The following is a 20,780-nucleotide window of genomic DNA, read 5'->3' on the forward strand; positions in this document are numbered from 1 at the left end:
TGATAAGAAACACAGTGAAACCCAGATTTTAGTGCAGAAGTACTTTGTTGGAAGACCTGCAAAGTTTGCAGGTTGCAAGTGAAGGCTACACCCTCCTTTTTGTTGCAGGTTACAGGTCACATGGGAACCACTCACAGTTTCAGGCGGTTCATCTGTCCTCATCAAGTCTTCATAGATCTCATCTCCTTCGTTCTCCTCATCCTCCACAAAGTCGTACAAGTCATCATCTTCATCCACTGTATCACTAATACACAAAACACATGCAAAGTACTTACTGTTATCACCTTTGGCTTTTTTTCTTAAATATATCTGTGCTGTATACGGAGCGTCACTAACCTGTACACCACCTGTACACCACCTGTATAGCTGGTGGAATATAACATTTCTCCACTTGCAATAAACCATCACATCTCCCAGTTTGATTCAATTAAAATTCAAAATGTCCTGACAAGACTCTTAAATTTAATTCTTAAAAGTAAAATAATGCAGAATTTTTGCTGGTAGTTTTCTGTTTGAGTATTTTGAACTTTTCTACAGGTCAAAATGTGGCATTATGAAAGCATTTCCTTGTGAAGATGTTAAAGTTTTATAGGAAAATCCTCAAATCATACAGCCACACAACAAAAAGAGAGAGAGAAAAATTGGCAGCTATTTAAAACAATCTCTCTCCCTCCATTTAGACATTATAGAGAAAAAGGCTTACTCTATCTGGTCAGACAGGCCGCTGTAGATCTCCTCATCAAGAGTGCATCCCTCTAAAGGAAAAGGCCTGTTGAAGGGAAGGTGAGTGTGTTAAAGCAACAAAAAAAGAGAGTGAAAATTACAACTGAATAAAGGTTAATATAATATTAGTAATTAAGCATGAATTTAGGTTCCAGGCTGAAGGACAAAACCCCATTACTGTGGTGCTGACTTCCTGATGAGCCGGCGTATTTAATGGTAATGGAAAGGATTTAAATTTTTAAGTGCCCAGAAATCTAACAAAAACCTGTTGTGCTCAAAATATAAAGATTAAATGCCACTTAAATTAATGAGTTACAAAACTTGAAACTTTCGGGAACGTTCTGTCAAGTTAAGAAACAACAGTCTTATCTGGCACTGAGGAAGTGCTGTTATCTGCTACACCAACTTTCAGCCTAAGAAAAAAAACAGCCACAAGTCTCTGGTCCATATAACCAATTTCAGTTGTATAAAAATTATATTCTCGCTTTTAGGGTGGCATGGCCACAGACCAACAAAAAAGTAATCCCAAGTAAGCACTTTCACATCCACGTGGTAGGATAAGGGTATAATTTCATGTTGTGCAATAAACCATTTGAGACTAGTTATTTAAAACTCCATAATTTCCACATTTCTACAGAAAACAGTTATGATTAGGACATTTATTATAAAAAAAAAAGTTGACCATCTTAAACAAGTTACTTCTCCCTTCTCTGCCAACGCATCTGTTTTCTTTCTGCCAGCAACGAAATCGTCTGTGTGATTTCTATAAACCCCAAATATTTCAAGGAAGCAAACAGACAAATAATAAATGCTTCACACTAACAGATAACACACACATCAGATAATTAATAAAATACTACAAATTTAAAAATGCAGATAAAGCTTTTTACAATTGCATTTAAAGGCATTTGTTGTTACGTTTGGCTCTGGATGATGTCAGTGAGATCGCATTAAAGGTAGGTCGATCCAGATATCGGCACCAACAATAGTATTGGTATCAAATCGATAGTAGCATGATAGAGCATAGAAACAATGTATCGATTCTAAGTCCAGTATGTAATCGACTGCTTTAAATTAATTCTTTTTTTGGGAAATGAGAGAATATACCTCAGACGTGCACCATGAAAAATGTCTGAAACTTTTTGTGTTGACTGTCACATCTATTTTATTTATAGCTTATAGCCCATTTACACAACAGAAGATGACCCAAAGTGCTTTGGAGACTGGCACATTTAAATACCCCAAAAGCTGAAAGTTGTGTTTTGTTGTGTTAACCCATTATTGTGGAAAGTAAAACTCACGGTGATTTGGTGGTCATTAAAATGTGTTCAGAATTTGCGAACTGATGATGATTCATCTAAAAATTCATGACACACTGCTCTCCCATACATGAGCTGCCTTTATAAGTTACGGGTATTGCTACTGGTATTGGCAGTACTGGCCCTGTATTTATTTGGCATGAGATCAAGACCAAAATTTCCAGTATTGCACAACACTGGATCAGATATCCTGAATATGATTAGGATATGAGGGCTTATCATAAGAAAGTCGCCTTAAAAGGAGAGCTGGATGGAAGGTGATAGTCTAAGAATACAAGCATGGACTTAGCAGTTAGCACAAGTGGTCCCTTTAAACTTCAATTTTAGTTACAGGCAGGAATGTACTTACTGAAATCCTCTTTGGACAGCAATGGACGAATGAGACAGGGTGGACAACGTATCTATGACCTTACACAGACAGAAACACACAAAGAAGTATAGTACACAATTAACAATCTTGTACAGAGTGTGGGAACACACACTGGCAGAGAAACTGTAAAACTGTTTAACACTTTAAATGTGAACACTAAATAATGGCCTAGTTTCACTCTCGCTCTGTTTGACAGTTCAATTAAAAAGAGCATAATCACGGTGGGTGTTGAAATTTCATGTGAAATGTGATCAGAAACATACAAAAACAGTGGTTAAAATGAAAGTGAACGCTCTTTGTTTAAAGGAAAGCATGTATTAGCGAGTTTAAATGTTGGTTTATAACTTACTAACCAAGTAAGTAAGGGGCAGTTTGTTTTTGTCACACATTTTGAGCTTCTTTGACACGCTTTTTCACTTTTCAGCATGTTTTCTTTCTGTGTGATGCCACTTGACTTGTTTCAGCTGAAACTTGTCTTCCAACACTTCTGGTTAAGTAAAAAAAAAAAAAGGACTAAGGAATACATTTCTCAGTCAGCATTTTTCGGTCTAATTTCTGCTTTCATTCAAGACAGAAAAAAAGAGTAAAGATGCAACAAGAAGTGAAAATCTGTGGTTCTGAGAAGTCCTGTGGAAAAGAAATCAGTGAACTAATTCAAACTGCTATCTTAGTAGCAGAGAATTCAATAGAAAACACTAATTAGCTTTCTGATGAAGTGGTGGTTAAAAAAGATCCAAACAGCTGTGTGAGAGAACAGATGTTTCCCATACTAAAATGTTTTATGCTTAGCTAAGCCCATCGTCTGCTGTCTGCTTGCTTTCTGTTTAAATGCATCAACCCCTTCTTTCTTCCTTATATCCACCATAGGTTATCAGAAGTTCCACTTAAGAGAAATGTCTATGTTAAATCTTGAGATGATGGCTAGAAACCACTGAACTAAGCTGTATCAAAAGCAATTTGTGATGCAAGCTCTGCTATAACAGCAAAGTAGAGCTCACACACCGACGGGTAAGCGTTAGCAGTTTAATAAAGCAATAGATTATAATAAGATATCTCTCGGAGCAGGTTTTGTGCCGATGGACTTTATTTACTTGTGTACAGGATCTACCACACCCATGTTTTCTACATTAAATTGTTATGGGTGACTGAGTGGAAGCTGCAAAGTGAAACGAGAAGCTTAGTGACAGTAACACACTGTAAAGTTGATGAAATGACCCCCCCCCTCCAAAAATAAAATGTCCTGATGACTCATTTTGAGGACATGGCTTCATCTTAGCTTGCACAGACAAAAAAAAGTGCTCATTTCAAATCCACTCTTGGTTGCTTTAAATCGCTGCACTGCATAGAAAGTGAAAGAGAACTGTTGAGTACTGCATTCATGCCTTTGCTCTGACACTTCACATTAGAAAATCACCAAGCTACTTCCTGTTAGGGCTTTGTGGGTGTCTGCAAGCTGCAGTAAGGCGTTAGGACTTCATGCTTCACTTTAGACGTCTGCCGTAATGACTGAGCTACGAGTGCATCATGAGTTCCCCTTTCAGGTACAATTTTGGGTTCTTCAGATCTTTAAATTTTTATTCATCGTGTAACCATCAGGAAGAGATTTCATCCGTGCAAGATACAGCAAATAAACGACCGTAAAAAGACGATGACACAAAGTAATAAACACTTATCCTCTGGGACAAGAGAAGCAAGGAGTGCCACAAATGATGGCCTGGACCTGATCTCAAACTCAGTCAAACAGAGTCAGCCTGAGGCAGCATGATGGGACACTGAGGCAAGCTAAATCTACAGGAGAACTGTAGTGCGATTCTCCAAAGTGCAAGAGTGCCTGGAGAATTTGTTTCAAAAGCAAACGTAAAATGTGGTCACAACATGAATGTAGTTTTTCCTGTTTACTACATTTAGTGTAAAGCTAAAAGCTTTGGAGCTTTTAGCGTTCATCGTGATAGCGCAGTGGAGAGAAGAAAGGAAGGGTGAGGAGAGAGAAGACACGTGCTGGATGGTTCGGGGCAGATTCAAACCCAACTTTGTTTAAAGTTAATCAGTAATTAAAATTAACTCAGGGAATATGTCCGAAAGATAGATTTTTGCATGGTCATACCTTTCCAAAGTCCCGAACATCAAACAGATCAAAGGCTTCAAATAGTTCATTCTTCTTCAGATGAAACTTGTCTTGACAAACTCCCAGGAATGTCCGGATATTCTTTAAACACAGGAACTACAAAAAAACCAGAAACACAATCATCACTTTTTTTATAAGTTATATTATTCAATTCAGTTCAGCTGATCTATAAACCAAATAACCATAAATATACATGTGCAATTTTTACATGATAACAAATATGGGCATTGGGCCATACCTCTTGTATCTAGGCTTTAATATGTAGTAGTGCAATATTTAAACTCATACTTAGTTGTTTTTGTTTTAGATGCATTCTGCTTGTGCAGTGTGGATCAGAGTGAAGCTGCATTTCGATCGCGTGGATGTCCCGCACATATTGCACAACTGACAATAAAGTTGACTTTGACTTGAACATTTATGAAAGCATGGGTTGTTCTAAAGAGCTCGCTGAATGTGTTGGTATCGTAATAATTTGTGAGTTTTCTTCCCTCCTACATGCTGCAACTCGGCTACAAAGATTCGGTGCACATAAGGTTACAGAGCGAGGTCACAGAGTGCTGAGAGACACACGGATACATGGTGCACTAAAATTTCCAACACTCTGCTGACTCAATAACTGCAGCGCTCCAAACCACCTCTGGCATTAACATCAACACAAAAACTGCACGCTGGGAGCTTCATGTAATGGGTTTAAATGGCCGAGCAGCTCCTGTGGTCCAGTACATTTGTCCATACAGTGTATTCTAGCCTTACTCTGGATCCTGAGTAATCTGTTTTTCAATCAGTCAAGTTAAATAAATGTGTATAATTCAACAGACTTATTTCTCACTGATTTAAATATGTAGGTAAACACAGGTGTTGGTAATCACATTAATTAAGGCTCTGTACTTAATCTGAGAAGAACTCTTGATTAATATTATTAGTAAGATCTGAAAAGCTCCATACTTTGTGTCCGAATGGCAGCCATGAAACAGGTCTACTGGGTTTTTCCTGGTCTTCAGCGGTGTTGACTGTATTTCTTATCTTACTTATCAGAAATCTATATTTTCCTGTTTTATGTTTGACCAAACTTCCCCCAAAAACACTGTTATAGTGATTTTTCACTGGAAGGCCATCAAAACCTCCAATCTTTGTTAAACACAGACGGTTTAAGTTACGAAATGTCTCGTGTTTTTTAGAAGTGACAATCAAATGAAACGAGCAACTGATGATGCCACAATGGGCTCTGGGAACGTGTGATCAGCCTTTATGACTGTGCTCAAATACTTAGTATATATTTAGTGTAATATTTAGTAGTTCAAAATATTAACAGAAATGTTAATGAACAGATCCATGAAAACAGGAACTATATTAACAAGTTAAAAAAAAAAAGATTTCTCTCAATAGTTAAAAATAATTTAGAAGCAAATCAAAAGCAGTCGAAAAGAAAACACGTCTTTTTTAGCTACAATTGTAACAAATCAATAAAAACTTGACAAGTTTAGAAAATTGAAAGATTACAAATTAATAATAAATATCTTCAAAGCCAACGAGCCTGTTTGAGAAGGAACAAGCTGCTGTCTTTCTTTCAACACTTAGATTCCACATACGCTTTGTTACAGCCCTGACCAGACTGTAAATACTCATCAGCAGCACGGACCACGTAACCATCAAGCACAATGAGCTAAAATGTGTGCCACTAAAAAGAAGCAGTTCGAAGGACATCTAAAATATGACTGCAGAAGAAACCACACGGAGCAGAGTGTGCAGTGCAACTGACATGGTGGTCAGACATATGCCGCTTTACATAACTTCCTGCTCTCTCTCTCTGTGTGTGTGTGTGTGTGTGTCTCTCTCTCTGTGTCTCTTCAGCAGTGGGAAATGCGGAACTCTAATTTGAGAAAAGGGGAAACGTTTAGTTCTGACTGATACTGCTGCACACATCATGTCGCCCTGCCAGGAGATCACATTAACATGCAATCAAGTATTTGTTTTTACACTACTAAAATAATCCTTATTGCAAGAGCACAGACAAGATTGTCTAATTGTGTAATTGTGTCAACAGGTGTGTGTGTGTGTGTGTATGCACATTTGTATACGCCTGTGAGTCTACGTCACAGTGTACACGTCCGGCCTTCTGTTAATCAGCGGATGTTTCTTAACCACTTTTGACCTCATAGGATTTCCCAGAGTTTCCCATGCATATGTCAAAGGCCATTAACTCCTGCACTGTTTGCAGATCTCCAGTAAGGAGGGCCTTCTTAAGATTTCAGCTTAAAAAGGCCCAACATGCTCTACTTTAGGTTATGATATTCTACCATCCTGTCTTTCAAATGTTTTTAACTCATATTTGCCACCCTTTTAATTATCTCATGCCGTTCAACCCTTTTGTTTTTTGTTTTGTTTTTTTAGCTAATGTGTTTTTTAGCTTGCATGCACTGTCAAAAACAATTTTTTGGACAAAGTTGAAAAGACAAAGAAATGTAGGCAGGAATCAACAGGACTTTTTGAGAGTTATATTTAAAAAATGCATAGCTTAAGTATGTATTAAAAATGAATATATTAGCAATATATAAGAAATCACGCCCTTATGTCTGTGTTGTAAATGTACTGGAGCTAACACCTGGCTAACGTAGTGTAGCAGAAAATGTAAGAAGATAGGAAAGTATTCTGCCTGCTACAATCCAGAAAAAAAAGGTTCACCTAACCACATGCCATACCTCAAAAACATTGCTTGTAGTTTGTGAAATCTCTGCAAAAACTGAAGTCAGCTGTTTCTGCTCCCATTTCACACAAACAGCCTGTTTCTTATCTTTATGCTAAGCTAAGCTAACCATAGAATGGTATCAGTTTTCTCATTTGACTGTCTATAACAAAGGTATACACAAAATATTAGGCATATTCAAAGTGAGGAGAAACGATAAGAGGTGAAAGTATTTTTATCATATCCCTTGTGGAGTATACTCTGTAGAAATATGATCAAATTAAAGCACTTTCCAGCTGCCAGTGCGATTACGGTGCTTCGAAGTCGTTCATATGAGTCCAAAAGTTTCTAATTGTCAAATAAGAAAATAGTTGACATATCACAAAGAGTCTTGCTTCGAGCACAAATCCTGAATTTTCCTGAGCTGTGACTATTCTGGATTACAATGCAGCAATTTGGTATCATCAAATCCTATAAAAGTGAAGAATAAATTTTTAAATTGGAAAATGTTGACAAAACCCCTGTGTATAAAGAGATAATTAAATAACAAAAATTTTAGAGTTTTTTTTAAACATTTATTTATTATTTCTCTTTGTCTTCTAGTTGTCTCCTTTTGTTCTCCTTCATTATCATTATCCTGATCACTACATGCTCCCGGATGTACCGATAATGACTGAAGCATTTTCCTATCATGCAGCATCAGGGCCTCAGTAAGCCATGGTGGTAACAATAGCAATGTCCTATGGAAATGCATCAGGAAAAAGTCTGGGTGAGTGCGTATGTGTGTGTCTCTGGCATTGTGTCTTACCTGCGACATCTGTGGGCGTAGGTTGATCTCTCTCAGGTTGACAGCCTGAGGCAGCAGGTTGTTGAGCAACTGGCAGAGCAGCACGCCATCTCTCAGAGCCTGAGCCAGGTCGCACACCTGTCATAGCGCACACACAGAATTAATTTGAGGAACTGAAACGAGTTTGTGTATTCACACACAGGTGAATATGAATGTGTCGCTGCTTATTTACCTGTGCACCCTCCAGAGTGACCCTGTGGTTCTCTGGAAGAACTCGGCAGTCGATCAACCACATCGCGCACTGCCGCCACAGCTCCATCTTGGTTTTCTGAATGAAAAATAGAAAAAAGGGCAAACACACAGACAGAACTTAGACATGCGGCGTTCAATCAAATGGAGAGCAAAATGAATGTTCAATCAGAAAGGCGCACAGCAGACACTCAGCAATCCCTATCACGCCGTCATTCAGTGAAACACCTTTGTTGAAACTCAATGCAACAAAAAAAAAAGTTGCCGCTGTCTCAGTAAACCTGATCGTACGAGTCCAAATCAACGCAGGACCATTTAACCATCGGTCCTTACCTTCACTGGTTCCTCCCGGCACTTCTATGTGTTCTTTCTGATGTTAACCTCCCTGTCTTCCTTTCATTATCTCATTTTCAGACTTCGGCGCTCTTGTTCTGTCGTTCTTCCGTGGTGGGTGTTCTGCAGAGCTGCACTGTGTTGAAGGCTTTTAACTTTTTTCCCGCAACTTCCTTTTTCCTCTGACGCACCCTCTCTCTCTCTCTCTCTCTCACTCACACACACACACACACACACACACACACACATACACACTCAAAAAGCTGCTGCTGCTGCTGTTGTGACAACTGGCACAAGCTGATAAAAAAAGAGTGAGACTTGATGAAAATGTATGTGAGACATGAGACAGAAAAGCAGCAAGTAAGCCGCTGGACTGTCAACAAAGAAACATTACTTGTCTAGTCATCTACGCACTGATATTTCGCCTCAATAAGGATTTTTTATCCACTTTTGTGGCAGTAAAACGCTGCAGGAACCAAACACACATCAATAAATCTGTGAAATTCAAAATTACACTGCAGAGTTCATATTTAATCTGTCCTAAAGCTCAACAGCAGAGAGACACACTGTCTATCAAAGGAAAATCCTCGAGCTGCCTAATGAATAATGAAACATCTCCTCAAACACTCTGACAGCACCCAGGGGTGATTTTACCCTCATGTTGGCACTTAAAAAAAAAAAAATTCACAGCTGAGACGCCCCAAAATCAAAACTCATTCAGATGTAACATCTCAAACTAAATCTTTACGAATTTCTTTTTGTGCGACTAAAAACAGTGGAAGTACCGTCTAGTGATATCAGTAATTTAAGCCTTCACTCATTAACAATAAAGCAGGAGAGCAGTATTTAGTCAAGTACAATTTTGGGATATTGTTATCCATATAAGTACTTCCACTGGTACTTTGCATTTTTACTCCATCCAATATATGAGAAGGAAATGGAATGGCTTTTGCACATTTTACTTTCAAAACATACAACTGTTGATTTCAAATTTCAATGCCATCTATGTTTTTTTGACGGTTTGTCCAGTTCAGAGTGACAGGAAGCTGGTAAACCATGAAGAGCTTGCCAGTCTACAGGACGATTGACACAGAGAGTCAGACAACTGCTCACACTCTGCTTCACACTTACAGTGAATTTAGAATCACCACTTAACCTAACGTGCAAGCCCTTAAACTGTGGGAGGAAGTCAAAGTACCCAGACAGAGAGCCTATGCAGTCACAAGGATAATATGCAAAATCCACACATTGAATTTTCATGCAGTGTTGTGCACATGACTACAAATTTGTCACATAGTAAATAATAGATAGAGCCACATAAAAATGTAAACACTGTTGATTTTGGCAATTTGGGGGGCATTGTAGTTACTGTTACTTATCATAATAAAGATAAAATTAGATTACAATCCTTTCCTCAGAACTATAAAGTTGCAATATTAACAGGTCTATTCAAGTCCGGAACGCTTTCCACTGTGAGTTATCTGTATTTTTAAATATCAGATTTATCTTTCTAAATTTATGCTGGTGGTATGGCTTCTTGGAGACTGCTGAGCTTTTTTTCAAATATGCATTTATTTTTAAAATGGCCGATAACTTTTCACTCAAATCTCTGTTCTGAGGTGGCAGGAAATGTGTCAAAATGATCTGAGTGTCTAGGTTAGAGTTGGAAGGGGAAAAAAGAAGTATGGAAGAGCTGTTTTGCAAGAAAAGTCGGTTTAACTTATGGTGAACAGCAACCACTGTGGCCACAAGATGAAATTGCAGGATTACAGTAATAGCATTACTGATGATTGAGCAACATTAGGCGTTACACACATTTGACCCAAGCGTTCACAGAGGGAGGGTTTTATGGGTATTTCTTCTTATGGTGGCATAGTCTTGGTTTAAAATATATGGACGGGACAGTGAGCTGATTCATGTAGACCAGGAAACAGAAGAGAAGACGTGACTGATGAAGGGCATTGTGATGTAGCATAACTTAAGCAGCAAGGAAGGTGATAAGTAAATAGCATTAGCAGACAATTGAAGTTCTTTTTAAGCACACTTTATTGCTAGCATCTCCCTTTTACCATAAAACAATCAATCAGGCATGCAAAAATCCCACTGGCTTTATACAAGACTTTGCCCATACCTGACCTCGTTAGTCCCTACCATTGAAACAAAATAGGTCAAACCAAATAATACAATTCTAAACAAAGAACAGGAATAAAGTCATGCATGAAACTGACAAACTCATTTACTCAACTAAATGGTTTGTAAAGTAAAACACTGCATACAATATAACTCAAAAGGCTACTTTAAAGAAAACAAACAATACTATACAAAATGAAAACCCTCCATTTGGTTACACCCAGTGATCCAATCATTGACCTCATGACCCTATATAAACAGGAAGTAGTGGGCGGCCCTTCCCATACACCCGTCTCACATACAGGACCTGAATGCATAACATGGACACCATGGTAAGTATAACCAAAGCAACATAAAGAAACATAATTTACTAGACATGTGCCTGTAAACAGAAGAAAATTCAGATGATCTGATGGTTAGTAGTGTTTGCTTTAAAACACATGCATGGATGTAAAGAATGTAACTACTGCTACCACAAACAAAACCCGGGATATTGTGTGTTAAGAGAAGTTACACCAGCACTGTCTAAATTAAAGCATTATGGCTGACTGTAAAATAACAGAACACAGAATAACAATATACGCAAGTGACAAATGGCAAATGAATTCTGTCCTAGCCACTTTGTCACATTCCCCCCCCCTTAAGTCCGTTACTCTTCATAGGAACGGGAAAGAAAGTCTGCCACAACATTCTTTTTCCCTGCCCTATATCGAATCTTAAAACAATATGGCTGCAATGAAAGATACCACCTCGTGATCCTTGCGTTGGTGTCTCTCATTCTGCTCATCCACTGTAAAGCTCGATGATCGGTTTCAAGCACAAATTCACCTCCCAGTAGATAGTATCTCAGAGTGTCCAAAGCCCATTTTATTGCCAAAGCTTCTTTTTCAATTGTGGAATACTTCATTTCTCTGGGGAAGAGCTTACGGCTTATGTACTGCACAGGTCTTTGGTCCTCTCCATCACCTTGCAGCAACACAGCTCCCAGCCCAACTCCTGAAGCATCAGTCTGTACAATAAACGGGCACGTAAAGTCTGGACACTGCAACACAGGCTCATTACACAAACAGTTTTTCAAATCCATGAATGCAGCCTCACACTCTGGAGTCCATTTAATTTTGTTGGGGCATGATTTACGAGTTAAATCACTAAGAATAGCTGATCTGGTAGAGAAATTAGGGATGAAACGACGATACCAGCCAGCTAAACCCAGGAAGGATCTCAACTTTTTCTTTGTAGTCGGAGGAGGACAAGAGGCAAGGTTCTCGACCTTACTCACCTGAGGGCGGATGACCCCACCCCCAATGACGTATCCCAGGTACTCCACCTCGGTCTGTGCAATGTGGCATTTCCCAGGGTTGATGACTAGTCCAGCTGTTCTGATGCGTTGCAGGACATCAGCCAGATGTTTCACATGGTCCTCCCATGTCTCGCTGAACACCACAATGTCGTCAATATACGCTGCTGCATAGCCATCAGCTCCTTTCAGAACCAAGTCCACCAGCCTCTGGAACGTGGCTGGAGCTCCATGTAGTCCGAAAGGCATAGTTCTGAAACGATAAAGTCCGCTGGGAACCCTGAATGTAGTTAAATCCCTTGAGGACTCTGTTAGGGGGACTTGCCAATAACCTTTACAAAGGTCGAGTGTTGTGAGGTACTTGGCATTACCCAAGCGCTCAATCAATTCATCCACTCTTGGCATAGGATATGCATCAAAAGCAGAGACAGCATTAAGTTTTGAGAAGTCAACACAAAATCTCTGTCTTGCATCATTTTTCTTGGGGACGAGTACCACAGGGCTACACCACTCACCTCTAGATGGCTCTATAATCCCTGTTGCAAGCATTTCTTCCACCTCCTGTTTCAATGCTGGCATTAGCTTTGCTGGAACTCTGGAGGTGGTATCCCTGATGGGTGGTTGATTCGAACAACGCAGGTGTATGTCATGCTGAATAAGATGGGTGTAGCCTGGCTTTGTGCTGAAAAGCTCCTGTGGCATTATGGCCGTGAGCTCCTCCTGCTGTTCTGGTGATAGATGGCTCAAATCCGGAAATAGCTTTTCTTCAGTACTGGTGGGAAAGAATTGCTCTTGAGGCTCTTCTTCCTGCAGTACAACACGAGCCCACAACTGAAGTGATTGCTCTGGCTTCTCAATCCACTCCCTCAACATGTTGACATGAAACACCTGTTGCTTTTTCCGACGATTCGGCATGTTGAGCTCATAAGTGACAGGACCTGCTTTCCTGTTTATCACAAATGGTCCCTGCCATTTGGCTAAGAGACTGCTTTCAGTGGTTGGCAAAAGGAGCAACACTTTTTGTCCTTCTTTAAAGGTCCTCCTGCGAGCTGTCTTATCATAGTTCTGTTTTTGACGTCGCTGGGCACTTACTAGGTGACAATGAGCCAGTTCCTGAAACTGTTCAAGCTTGTCCCTCATTTTCAACACATAAGAGAGGGAAGAGCACTGTTTTTCAGGGCTAGCTTCCTCCCAAGCTTCCCGAAGTACATCCAGTGGACCTCTGACATTATGGCCGTACAAGAGCTGAAACGGAGAAAATCCAGTTGATGCTTGTGGTACCTCTCTATAGGCGAAAAGCAAAAATGGAAGCCATTGGTCCCAGTCTTTTCCCGATTCTCTTACGAACCTCCTCAGCATTGATTTCAGGGTTTTATTAAACCTCTCAACAAGTCCATCAGTTTGTGGATGATAAGGGCTCGTTTTGATTCCGGTAATTCCCAGAAGTTTGTAGACTTCTTTCAACAGGTTGGAAGTGAAGTTTGAGCCTTGGTCTGTCAAGATTTCTTTGGGAATACCCACCCTTGAAAACATCTGTATCAGACAATTAGCTATTTGGCGGGCTTTGACCCTTCTCAATGGGAAAGCTTCAGGATACCTTGTTGCATAGTCACAAATCACTAGAATGTACCTATGCCCTGAACCACTTCTCTCCAATGGGCCGACAATATCCATGGCAACACGAGAAAAGGGGACGTCTATTACAGGCATAGGAATGAGTGGGGCTCTGTCTCCTTTCCTACTTGGGGCTGTCAACTGACACTGTGGACATGATTTGCAAAACTGGGCAGTGTCTGAAAATTGCTGTGGCCAAAAAAAACGAGTTACCATTCTGGAAAAGGTTTTAAGATGTCCTAAGTGGCCTGCCCAAGGAACTGAATGAGCCAACTGCAAGACTACAGGCCTTAAGCTTTTGGGAACAACCAACTGGTCACCAACTTTGCTACGACGATATAGTCGTTCATTCTTAACAATGAATACTTCCCGTACTCTGTCTGTAATCTGTGCTGATTCTTGGGTGCTCTTAGCAAACAGAGGTGCTAAAGAGGGGTCCTCCCTTTGGAGTTGGACAATATTGCTCGGGACAACCAGGAGCTCATCGATCTCTGGTTCAGGAAGTGACTCAGCAATTTCTGTCCCCCTCACTTTTTCCTGTCTTCTCTGCATTTTACTTTTCTTTATATGCGGCCTACTTGGTCTGTCAATATCTGGAATTTCACTGTCTGCATAGGGCAACTCACTCAAACCTGGCTCTGACTGAGAAGCTTTATTACCAGACCTAGTGACTACTAGCAGACCTTCACATGCAACATGCAGATTCTTCTCTTCTCTGTCCTTCTCTGTCTTTGCTAATAACTCCCCAAGAATTGGCATGTCCCGGCCCAACACAATCTGGTAGGGAAGTTTATCCATTACTCCAACTGTAAGTACGTACTCCTTTTCATTAACTTGAAGGCAAACATTGGCAATAGGATAATCAACATTATCACCATGAACACACCAGACTTTAACTTTACCACAAAATGTGGTGTCGCTAGGGAGGCAATCTTGCCTGACAAGTGTGCGGCTACTGCCTGAATCCAAGAGGGCAACACACGGTTTTCCCTCAATGAAAACACAGATGGTGTGCTCCTGATCACTGGAGGGTACTAGAGACTCTGTTTCTTCCTCTAGCAAGTCAAAACACTGTGGTGAAAGACACATGTAAGTCTTACTGACTTGCTGACCTGGGCAATCTGCCTTAAAGTGACCTGCTTGACCACAGGCATGACACACCAACGGGCCTCTCTGCTTTACTTCTCTAGCGCGGCTACTGCTAGTGATTGGGGAACTTTGTTTAGGGCTTTTAGCTTTGTACCCATTCCCACCCCCGGACCTACCCACAAAAACATTGGCTGAACTGGGTTTTCCTACCATGTACCCTTTTTGTGGGCGTCGGGCTGCAAGAAAAGCCTCTGCCATCTCTGCAGCTTCTTTTGAAGTGGTGGGGTTGCGCTCTTTCACCCAGGTCCTCAGCTCTGGGTTAAGAACTCTGAGAAACTGTTCCATCACTATGACATCTCCTATTTGGTCCTTTGTCTTCTCCTTTGGAAGCATCCACTTTTCATATAGGTCTTTAAGGCGGGTTCGCAGCTCTTTGGGTGTCTCATCGTCCTTCACCGTCATGTTGCGAAATCTGGTTCGGTAAGTCTCAGCACTTATTTCAAATTTTTCAAGAACGGCGGTTTTTACCTTATCATAGTCCATTGTTTCTTCAGTGTCCATAGCAACATATGCCGCACGTGCTTTACCACTAAGAAGTGGAGCCAGATGCAGTGCCCATTCTTCTTGTGGCCACTGACATCCTGTTGCAATCCTCTCAAAAGTGGTTAAATAATGTTCAATATCTTCATCCTCACCATAGGGCTGCATCTTCGGGCCTTTCCAACCGCTTACTCTGCCCAGATTGGATGAATGTGGTGCTGCGGAAGATTCAGGGGGGTTTCCTCGCTGTTGAACAGGTTGCTGCACCTTTTGCCGCACTGAGGAACTCAGAGGCACTCCGGAATCAGCTACTGCACCTTCCCACAGCATCTGATGCTCCCGGTGCTCCGACTGGACCTCCTGCTGCAGTTGGCTGAACTGGTGTTGCATTCTATGCCACCGTTCATCCTGGCGTTGTCTGTCCTGCTCCCATTTTGCCTCACGGTCAGCCTGCTGTTGCATCAGGCCTTTTAATAAAGTTGAGAGCTCTGAGAGACTTTGTGCTTCCGTGCTGTGCTCACCCGTAGCTTCTGGCAGGTTGCCATCATCTTGGGCCTCCTCTGGGGGAAAATCTGTTGGCCCTTGAGGTTTCCTTGACTTGGCTGATTTCTGCATTGCTATAACCTATTGGCCTGGAGCCACTGCTGCCACCATTTGTGATGTAGCATAACTTAAGCAGCAAGGAAGGTGATAAGTAAATAGCATTAGCAGACAATTGAAGTTCTTTTTAAGCATACTTTATTGCTAGCATCTCCCTTTTACCATAAAACAATCAATCAGGCATGCAAAAATCCCACTGGCTTTATACAAGACTTTGCCCACACCTGACCTCGTTAGTCCCTACCATTGAACAAAATAGGTCAAACCAAATAATACAATTCTAAACAAAGAACAGGAATAAAGTCATGCATGAAACTGACAAACTCATTTACTCAACTAAATGGTTTGTAAAGTAAAACACTGCATACAATATAACTCAAAAGGCTACTTTAAAGAAAACAAACAATACTATACAAAATGAAAACCCTCCATTTGGTTACACCCAGTGATCCAATCATTGACCTCATGACCCTATATAAACAGGAAGTAGTGGGCGGCCCTTCCCATACACCCGTCTCACATACAGGACCTGAATGCACAACATGCACAACATGGACACCATGGTAAGTATAACCAAAGCAACATAAAGAAACATAATTTACTAGACATGTGCCTGTAAACAGAAGAAAATTCAGATGATCTGATGGTTAGTAGTAGTGATGGGCAGATGAAGCCCCATGAAGCACTGAAGCTTTTCATCCAATTGGTTCACCCCAACGCGAAGCTTCATGAAGCTTCATTTGCTCTAGCAGGACACCTACTGGACGTAAAAATAATAGCTGGCATGAATTTGAAGAGTGTGGCATTTTGCACACAGCCTGTAAATGTCAACAACAAAAGGAGTGTGTAAAACATGTATATTGTAGTGATGGCAGTATACTGTGTATATTTATAGTGGCAGTATGGGAAATGATTATTTGGAAATGCTTGAAATGGAAATGATCATTTACTGTGAGGTGAGGTGTGGTTGGGGTGTGGACAGTAGTTGTGCTTTTGTAACGTTGAGGTATGGACAGCTACACACTGAGGCTTTGAGCCTCAGTCCTGCCTGTTCACATTTTATTCTGTAAAAACTAAATTTTCACTGCTTTTACGTCCTTTTTAGTGGGGAGAACATAGCTGGGATTTAATGATTTAACAAATCTTTTGAATCCTTTGTCCTCCACAATGCTAAATGGCTGGGAGTCCTCAATCACCATGCTGACCAGGTCTTCATCTATTTGAGATTGTTCTCCTGAGGAAAGACAATAAAGACAAAGCACAAATATAAATATCACACACGTAACTTATAACAGTTGTATAATATTGTTATATCATTTAGTAACATTACTGCATGCTATATTATCATTGCATTTGATGGCTCACCTGGTCTTGCTCCACAATCGGTGTTCCTCTTATTCTCATGCAAAGCTCTGTAGTGCCTAAGCATGGATGAGGTGTTGTTGTTATATCCCAGCTCCCTGGCACATAGCAAACACTTCACCTTGTACAAAAGTCAAGACAGCTCAACATAAATTGTATTGCACCATCAGTATTATGACAATACATCTTCTGTAGAAATTTACATACCTTGTTGGGAGGAATAAAATCAAAATGTTCCCACACAGGGGAGGACATCCTCCTCTTCTTAGCTGGCTCCATTCTCTCCTGACTTTCTCTCCTCACTCTCATAAACCTCCAAACGGTCTCCAAACTCTCTCTAACCGCAACTCTCCATCAAACACCCACATTTTGAATGAAGTCTGAGGGGTTTATATCGCTGTCATATCTCGCGGCAAAGTTCGAACCACTTCATGAACCAGTCACGTGGTACAGCCGGGCAGCGAGGCTTCGGACGTCATCATTTTCAGCTCCTCCCATAAATGAAGCAAGCCTCGATACGCGCTTCGCGGAAACGCCCCCTCCATTACTCGACACACGCTCCGAAGTCTCGATACAGAACGTCCCATCACTAGTTAGTAGTGTTTGCTTTAAAACACATGCATGGATGTAAAGAATGTAACTACTGCTACCACAAACAAAACCCGGGATATTGTGTGTTAAGAGAAGTTACACCAGCACTGTCTAAATTAAAGCATTATGGCTGACTGTAAAATAACAGAACACAGAATAACAATATACGCAAGTGACAAATGGCAAATGAATTCTGTCCTAGCCACTTTGTCACAGGTATGACGCACCTCCCTCATGTTTTAGTCAAGGCTATTACATATCTTAAATTTCAAACGGGTGCTAATGATGTGATTATGATGGAACCCTAAAGCCCTGGGTTGAGAGCTAGATAAAAAAAAAGGCAGCAGATCTTCTGGAGGTTTGTAAGGCTGTTTCACAGCTCGTCCAAGAGGCTTCTTCAGCTCTAAAAAGCAATATGGAGAGTCCCAGGTATTTAACCCCTAGTGGGCGTTGTCCCCTTTGGAGGTGAACCAGGTCGTTGAGCCACTATTGATCATGTTAGTCATAACATGAGCTAAGGTGTGGAAAAAAAAGACATGGGCCATTACCATCACTAGTGGTTAAGGGCGAACCTACTGTGAGACCTTGTCCCCAAGCCATCATGAGACTTATTGAGGTCACCTGACACAAGGTGTGAGTGGGGGTGAAGCATCTGGGAAGACTGCATCATCGGGGGCTGATAGCTGGTGTCATAAATTACCACCTGTATTCAACGCTGGTTGTTCACAGTGGACATAGATCAGGGGTGTCAAACATAAGGCCCGATCCAGCCCACTGGATAGCTCTGGAAAATGTGAAGGACAGCATAAATTTTGGATTTTTAACTCTACTTTTTTTTAATGTTTTACAGTTTTTCCTACAGGTAAAGACTCTCCCATGGCCATTCATACTGCACCAAAGTAATCAAGTAACAGATAAACAGTTAAATTCAGAAATTTAAATGACAGAAAAGGTCTCGTTGTACAATAATTTTTGCTTGTTTTTTGTCAGTTAACAAAGACTTTCTCTTTTATAACTAAATGAATTGAGTGCATTGAGCTACCAGAGCTTTTTCTCTAGTTTTACACATTTATTTTATACAGCTGACAGATTTATTTCATTCACTGCAGCAGCATTTCTTTGTTGTGTAGAAAGACTGATGTGCATTCTTGAAATTGCTCTTCTTTATTTTTAATCTCACTGATTTAATGTATATTTAAAATTCTTTACACTGACAGAAAATAGACTACCACTGGTCCGGCTAACTTAAGTGGGCTGTATGTGGCATCCTCAAAAGTATCCTTTGTCCTTTAGGTGCGTTTGTACAGCGGAGTCCTCTCCTGTTGACGAGGCTATTCTATGTTGAACCTTGTGTTTATAGAGCAGGTGTTTCATCTACATAGAGGTCCGAGCACTCCTCACTGCCCTGCACAGCAAACACTATGTTGTTTAGCTTGTGTTTTACCCTCGGGACAAACCAGTTTGTATCTGGTTGTGATGTCATTTTTGGAGAAAATACTTCATTCATTCAGGGCTTCTTCAGTCCTCAAAACAAAAAGTGGATTTCTCATCACCCACTGGAACTCAAAGTAGCTGTGATCAGGACCTCTACACCATGGGAGAAGAACATTATCTCTAAGGGAGGACAAAAAGAAGAGGAGTACACACATGTTGGCCTAAATCAAATCAGCAAAGATGCACAGGAAAAAATGTCAGAAACCAAAATGAATACCAAATGGAACAACTGTCGTCCTTTATGTAGCAAGTTTGTCAGAGAAACTACAGTTGCCTTTTTTTAAGCTCTCAAGACTACTATGACCTGGATGACTGAAACTATGGTAAATGATAACCTTTACTCCACTGAAGATTAGGAAGTTTACCACCTAAACAGAATTTAATGCTGTCGAGTCACAAGACTACAACTTTTTCCTGATCCCTGGGGTGTAACCGTATCAGTAATACAATATCGTTAAAACTGAGTTTTTCCTTCCTACTGTCACCATGTGCTTGCTCAAAGGGGCTCATCTGATTGTGGAGGTTTTCTCTGTATTATTGTAGGGTGTTTACCTTAAAATCTCAAAAAGCACTTTGAGATAAATAATTGAACTAAATTCTCACAGGATGTTAAAAGTAAAAAAACAACTCACAATCCACATTCAATCAAAACGGACATCAAACTCATATCTTGCTGGAGAGACTGGTCCAAATGTGGAGTGAAGCCTTGAAACCAGACTATGCAAATAAATGATGGCACCCAAAATGTAAGCAGCAGCGTCTGACTATTCACACTCTGTCCACAGACCTGCTGCTGCTTCTCATAATGTTAAATTCATTATGCTTTTATTATATAGCACTAGGTTGTAAAACAAGACGCAAGATAATGTTGGAATAAATAATTCATCCAGAAGAAAAAAGCTTTTATTCATGGTGAAACGCGCAGGATGATTTCAGCCTGAGGAAATGAACTACTGTGAAGTCTGGTGGTACAGTGGCAGATTGTGGCTCTTGGTATTCTTTGGGCTCACCTCACTAAAAGTCATCCATACTTAAAAGACAGATGTGTTCAATGTAACCCTTTCAGTCTTGGTTCGTACACACGCAACAATAGAGGGGGATGTTTCCTGTCAAGAACCTGGCACTGTACCACCATCATGGAAGATGTTGAAATCCCTTAAGTTCCCCTTTATGAATCAAAAAGCGAGGAGGGTTCTCGATCAAACACTGATACAGCCTCCCTTACATATGCGCCTTTAAACATCCTCGCTGGGAGGAGCTACGGTGAGAGAAAGAGATGAGAGGGAGGGAAACAGGAAGACATGCTGGTTTAATGAAAAGCACCCGGCTCAGCAGGGATTTCAAACCTTTATGTTGAGAGGCCAAACAGCTTCAAAAGTCTTGTTCTAATAAGACATTAATCCTGCACTGTTTACTTTCCCCCTTTGCAGGTAGCCTTTCACTTTCCAACAACTATTCTGGCTCTGTATTGGCC

The 20,780-nt window shown here is 40.6% G+C and overlaps 2 protein-coding genes across 5 annotated transcripts in view; both read right to left on the minus strand.

The window, feature by feature from the left end:
• The window catches only part of vav1 (vav guanine nucleotide exchange factor 1), a 36,630-nt gene that overhangs the window by 10,448 nt on the left and 5,402 nt on the right, over positions 1–20,780 (minus strand). The window contains exons 2-8 of one of the 4 annotated variants that reach the window (XM_082537669.1): positions 8,590–8,886; positions 8,240–8,335; positions 8,029–8,145; positions 4,517–4,633; positions 2,392–2,450; positions 704–769; positions 136–244 (exon numbers count right to left, since the gene is read on the minus strand). In XM_082537669.1, the coding sequence (XP_082393795.1) occupies positions 136–244; positions 704–769; positions 2,392–2,450; positions 4,517–4,633; positions 8,029–8,145; positions 8,240–8,326 (555 nt within the window). In that variant the 5' untranslated portion in view covers positions 8,327–8,335; positions 8,590–8,886. Of the gene's footprint in view, positions 1–135; positions 245–703; positions 770–2,391; positions 2,451–4,516; positions 4,634–8,028; positions 8,146–8,239; positions 8,336–8,589; positions 8,887–20,780 lie in introns of those variants that run through there. The other 3 variants (XM_082537670.1, XM_082537672.1, XM_082537671.1) reach the window with 3 other exon arrangements.
• Positions 9,576–20,775, minus strand: LOC309708919 (uncharacterized protein; the record flags this gene model as incomplete). Its single annotated transcript, XM_082537270.1, has 5 exons — positions 17,429–20,775; positions 14,896–17,342; positions 14,568–14,685; positions 11,999–12,269; positions 9,576–9,662 (listed from the first exon to the last, which is right to left on the minus strand). The coding sequence occupies exons 2-5, from the start codon at positions 15,872–15,874 to the stop codon at positions 9,576–9,578; spliced, it is 1,455 nt and encodes a 484-aa protein (XP_082393396.1). The 5' UTR covers positions 15,875–17,342; positions 17,429–20,775.

The sequence above is a fragment of the Aulonocara stuartgranti genome (assembly GCF_965226115.1).
Source record: "Aulonocara stuartgranti genome assembly, chromosome: 6".
NCBI classification, from domain to species: domain Eukaryota; kingdom Metazoa; phylum Chordata; class Actinopteri; order Cichliformes; family Cichlidae; genus Aulonocara; species Aulonocara stuartgranti.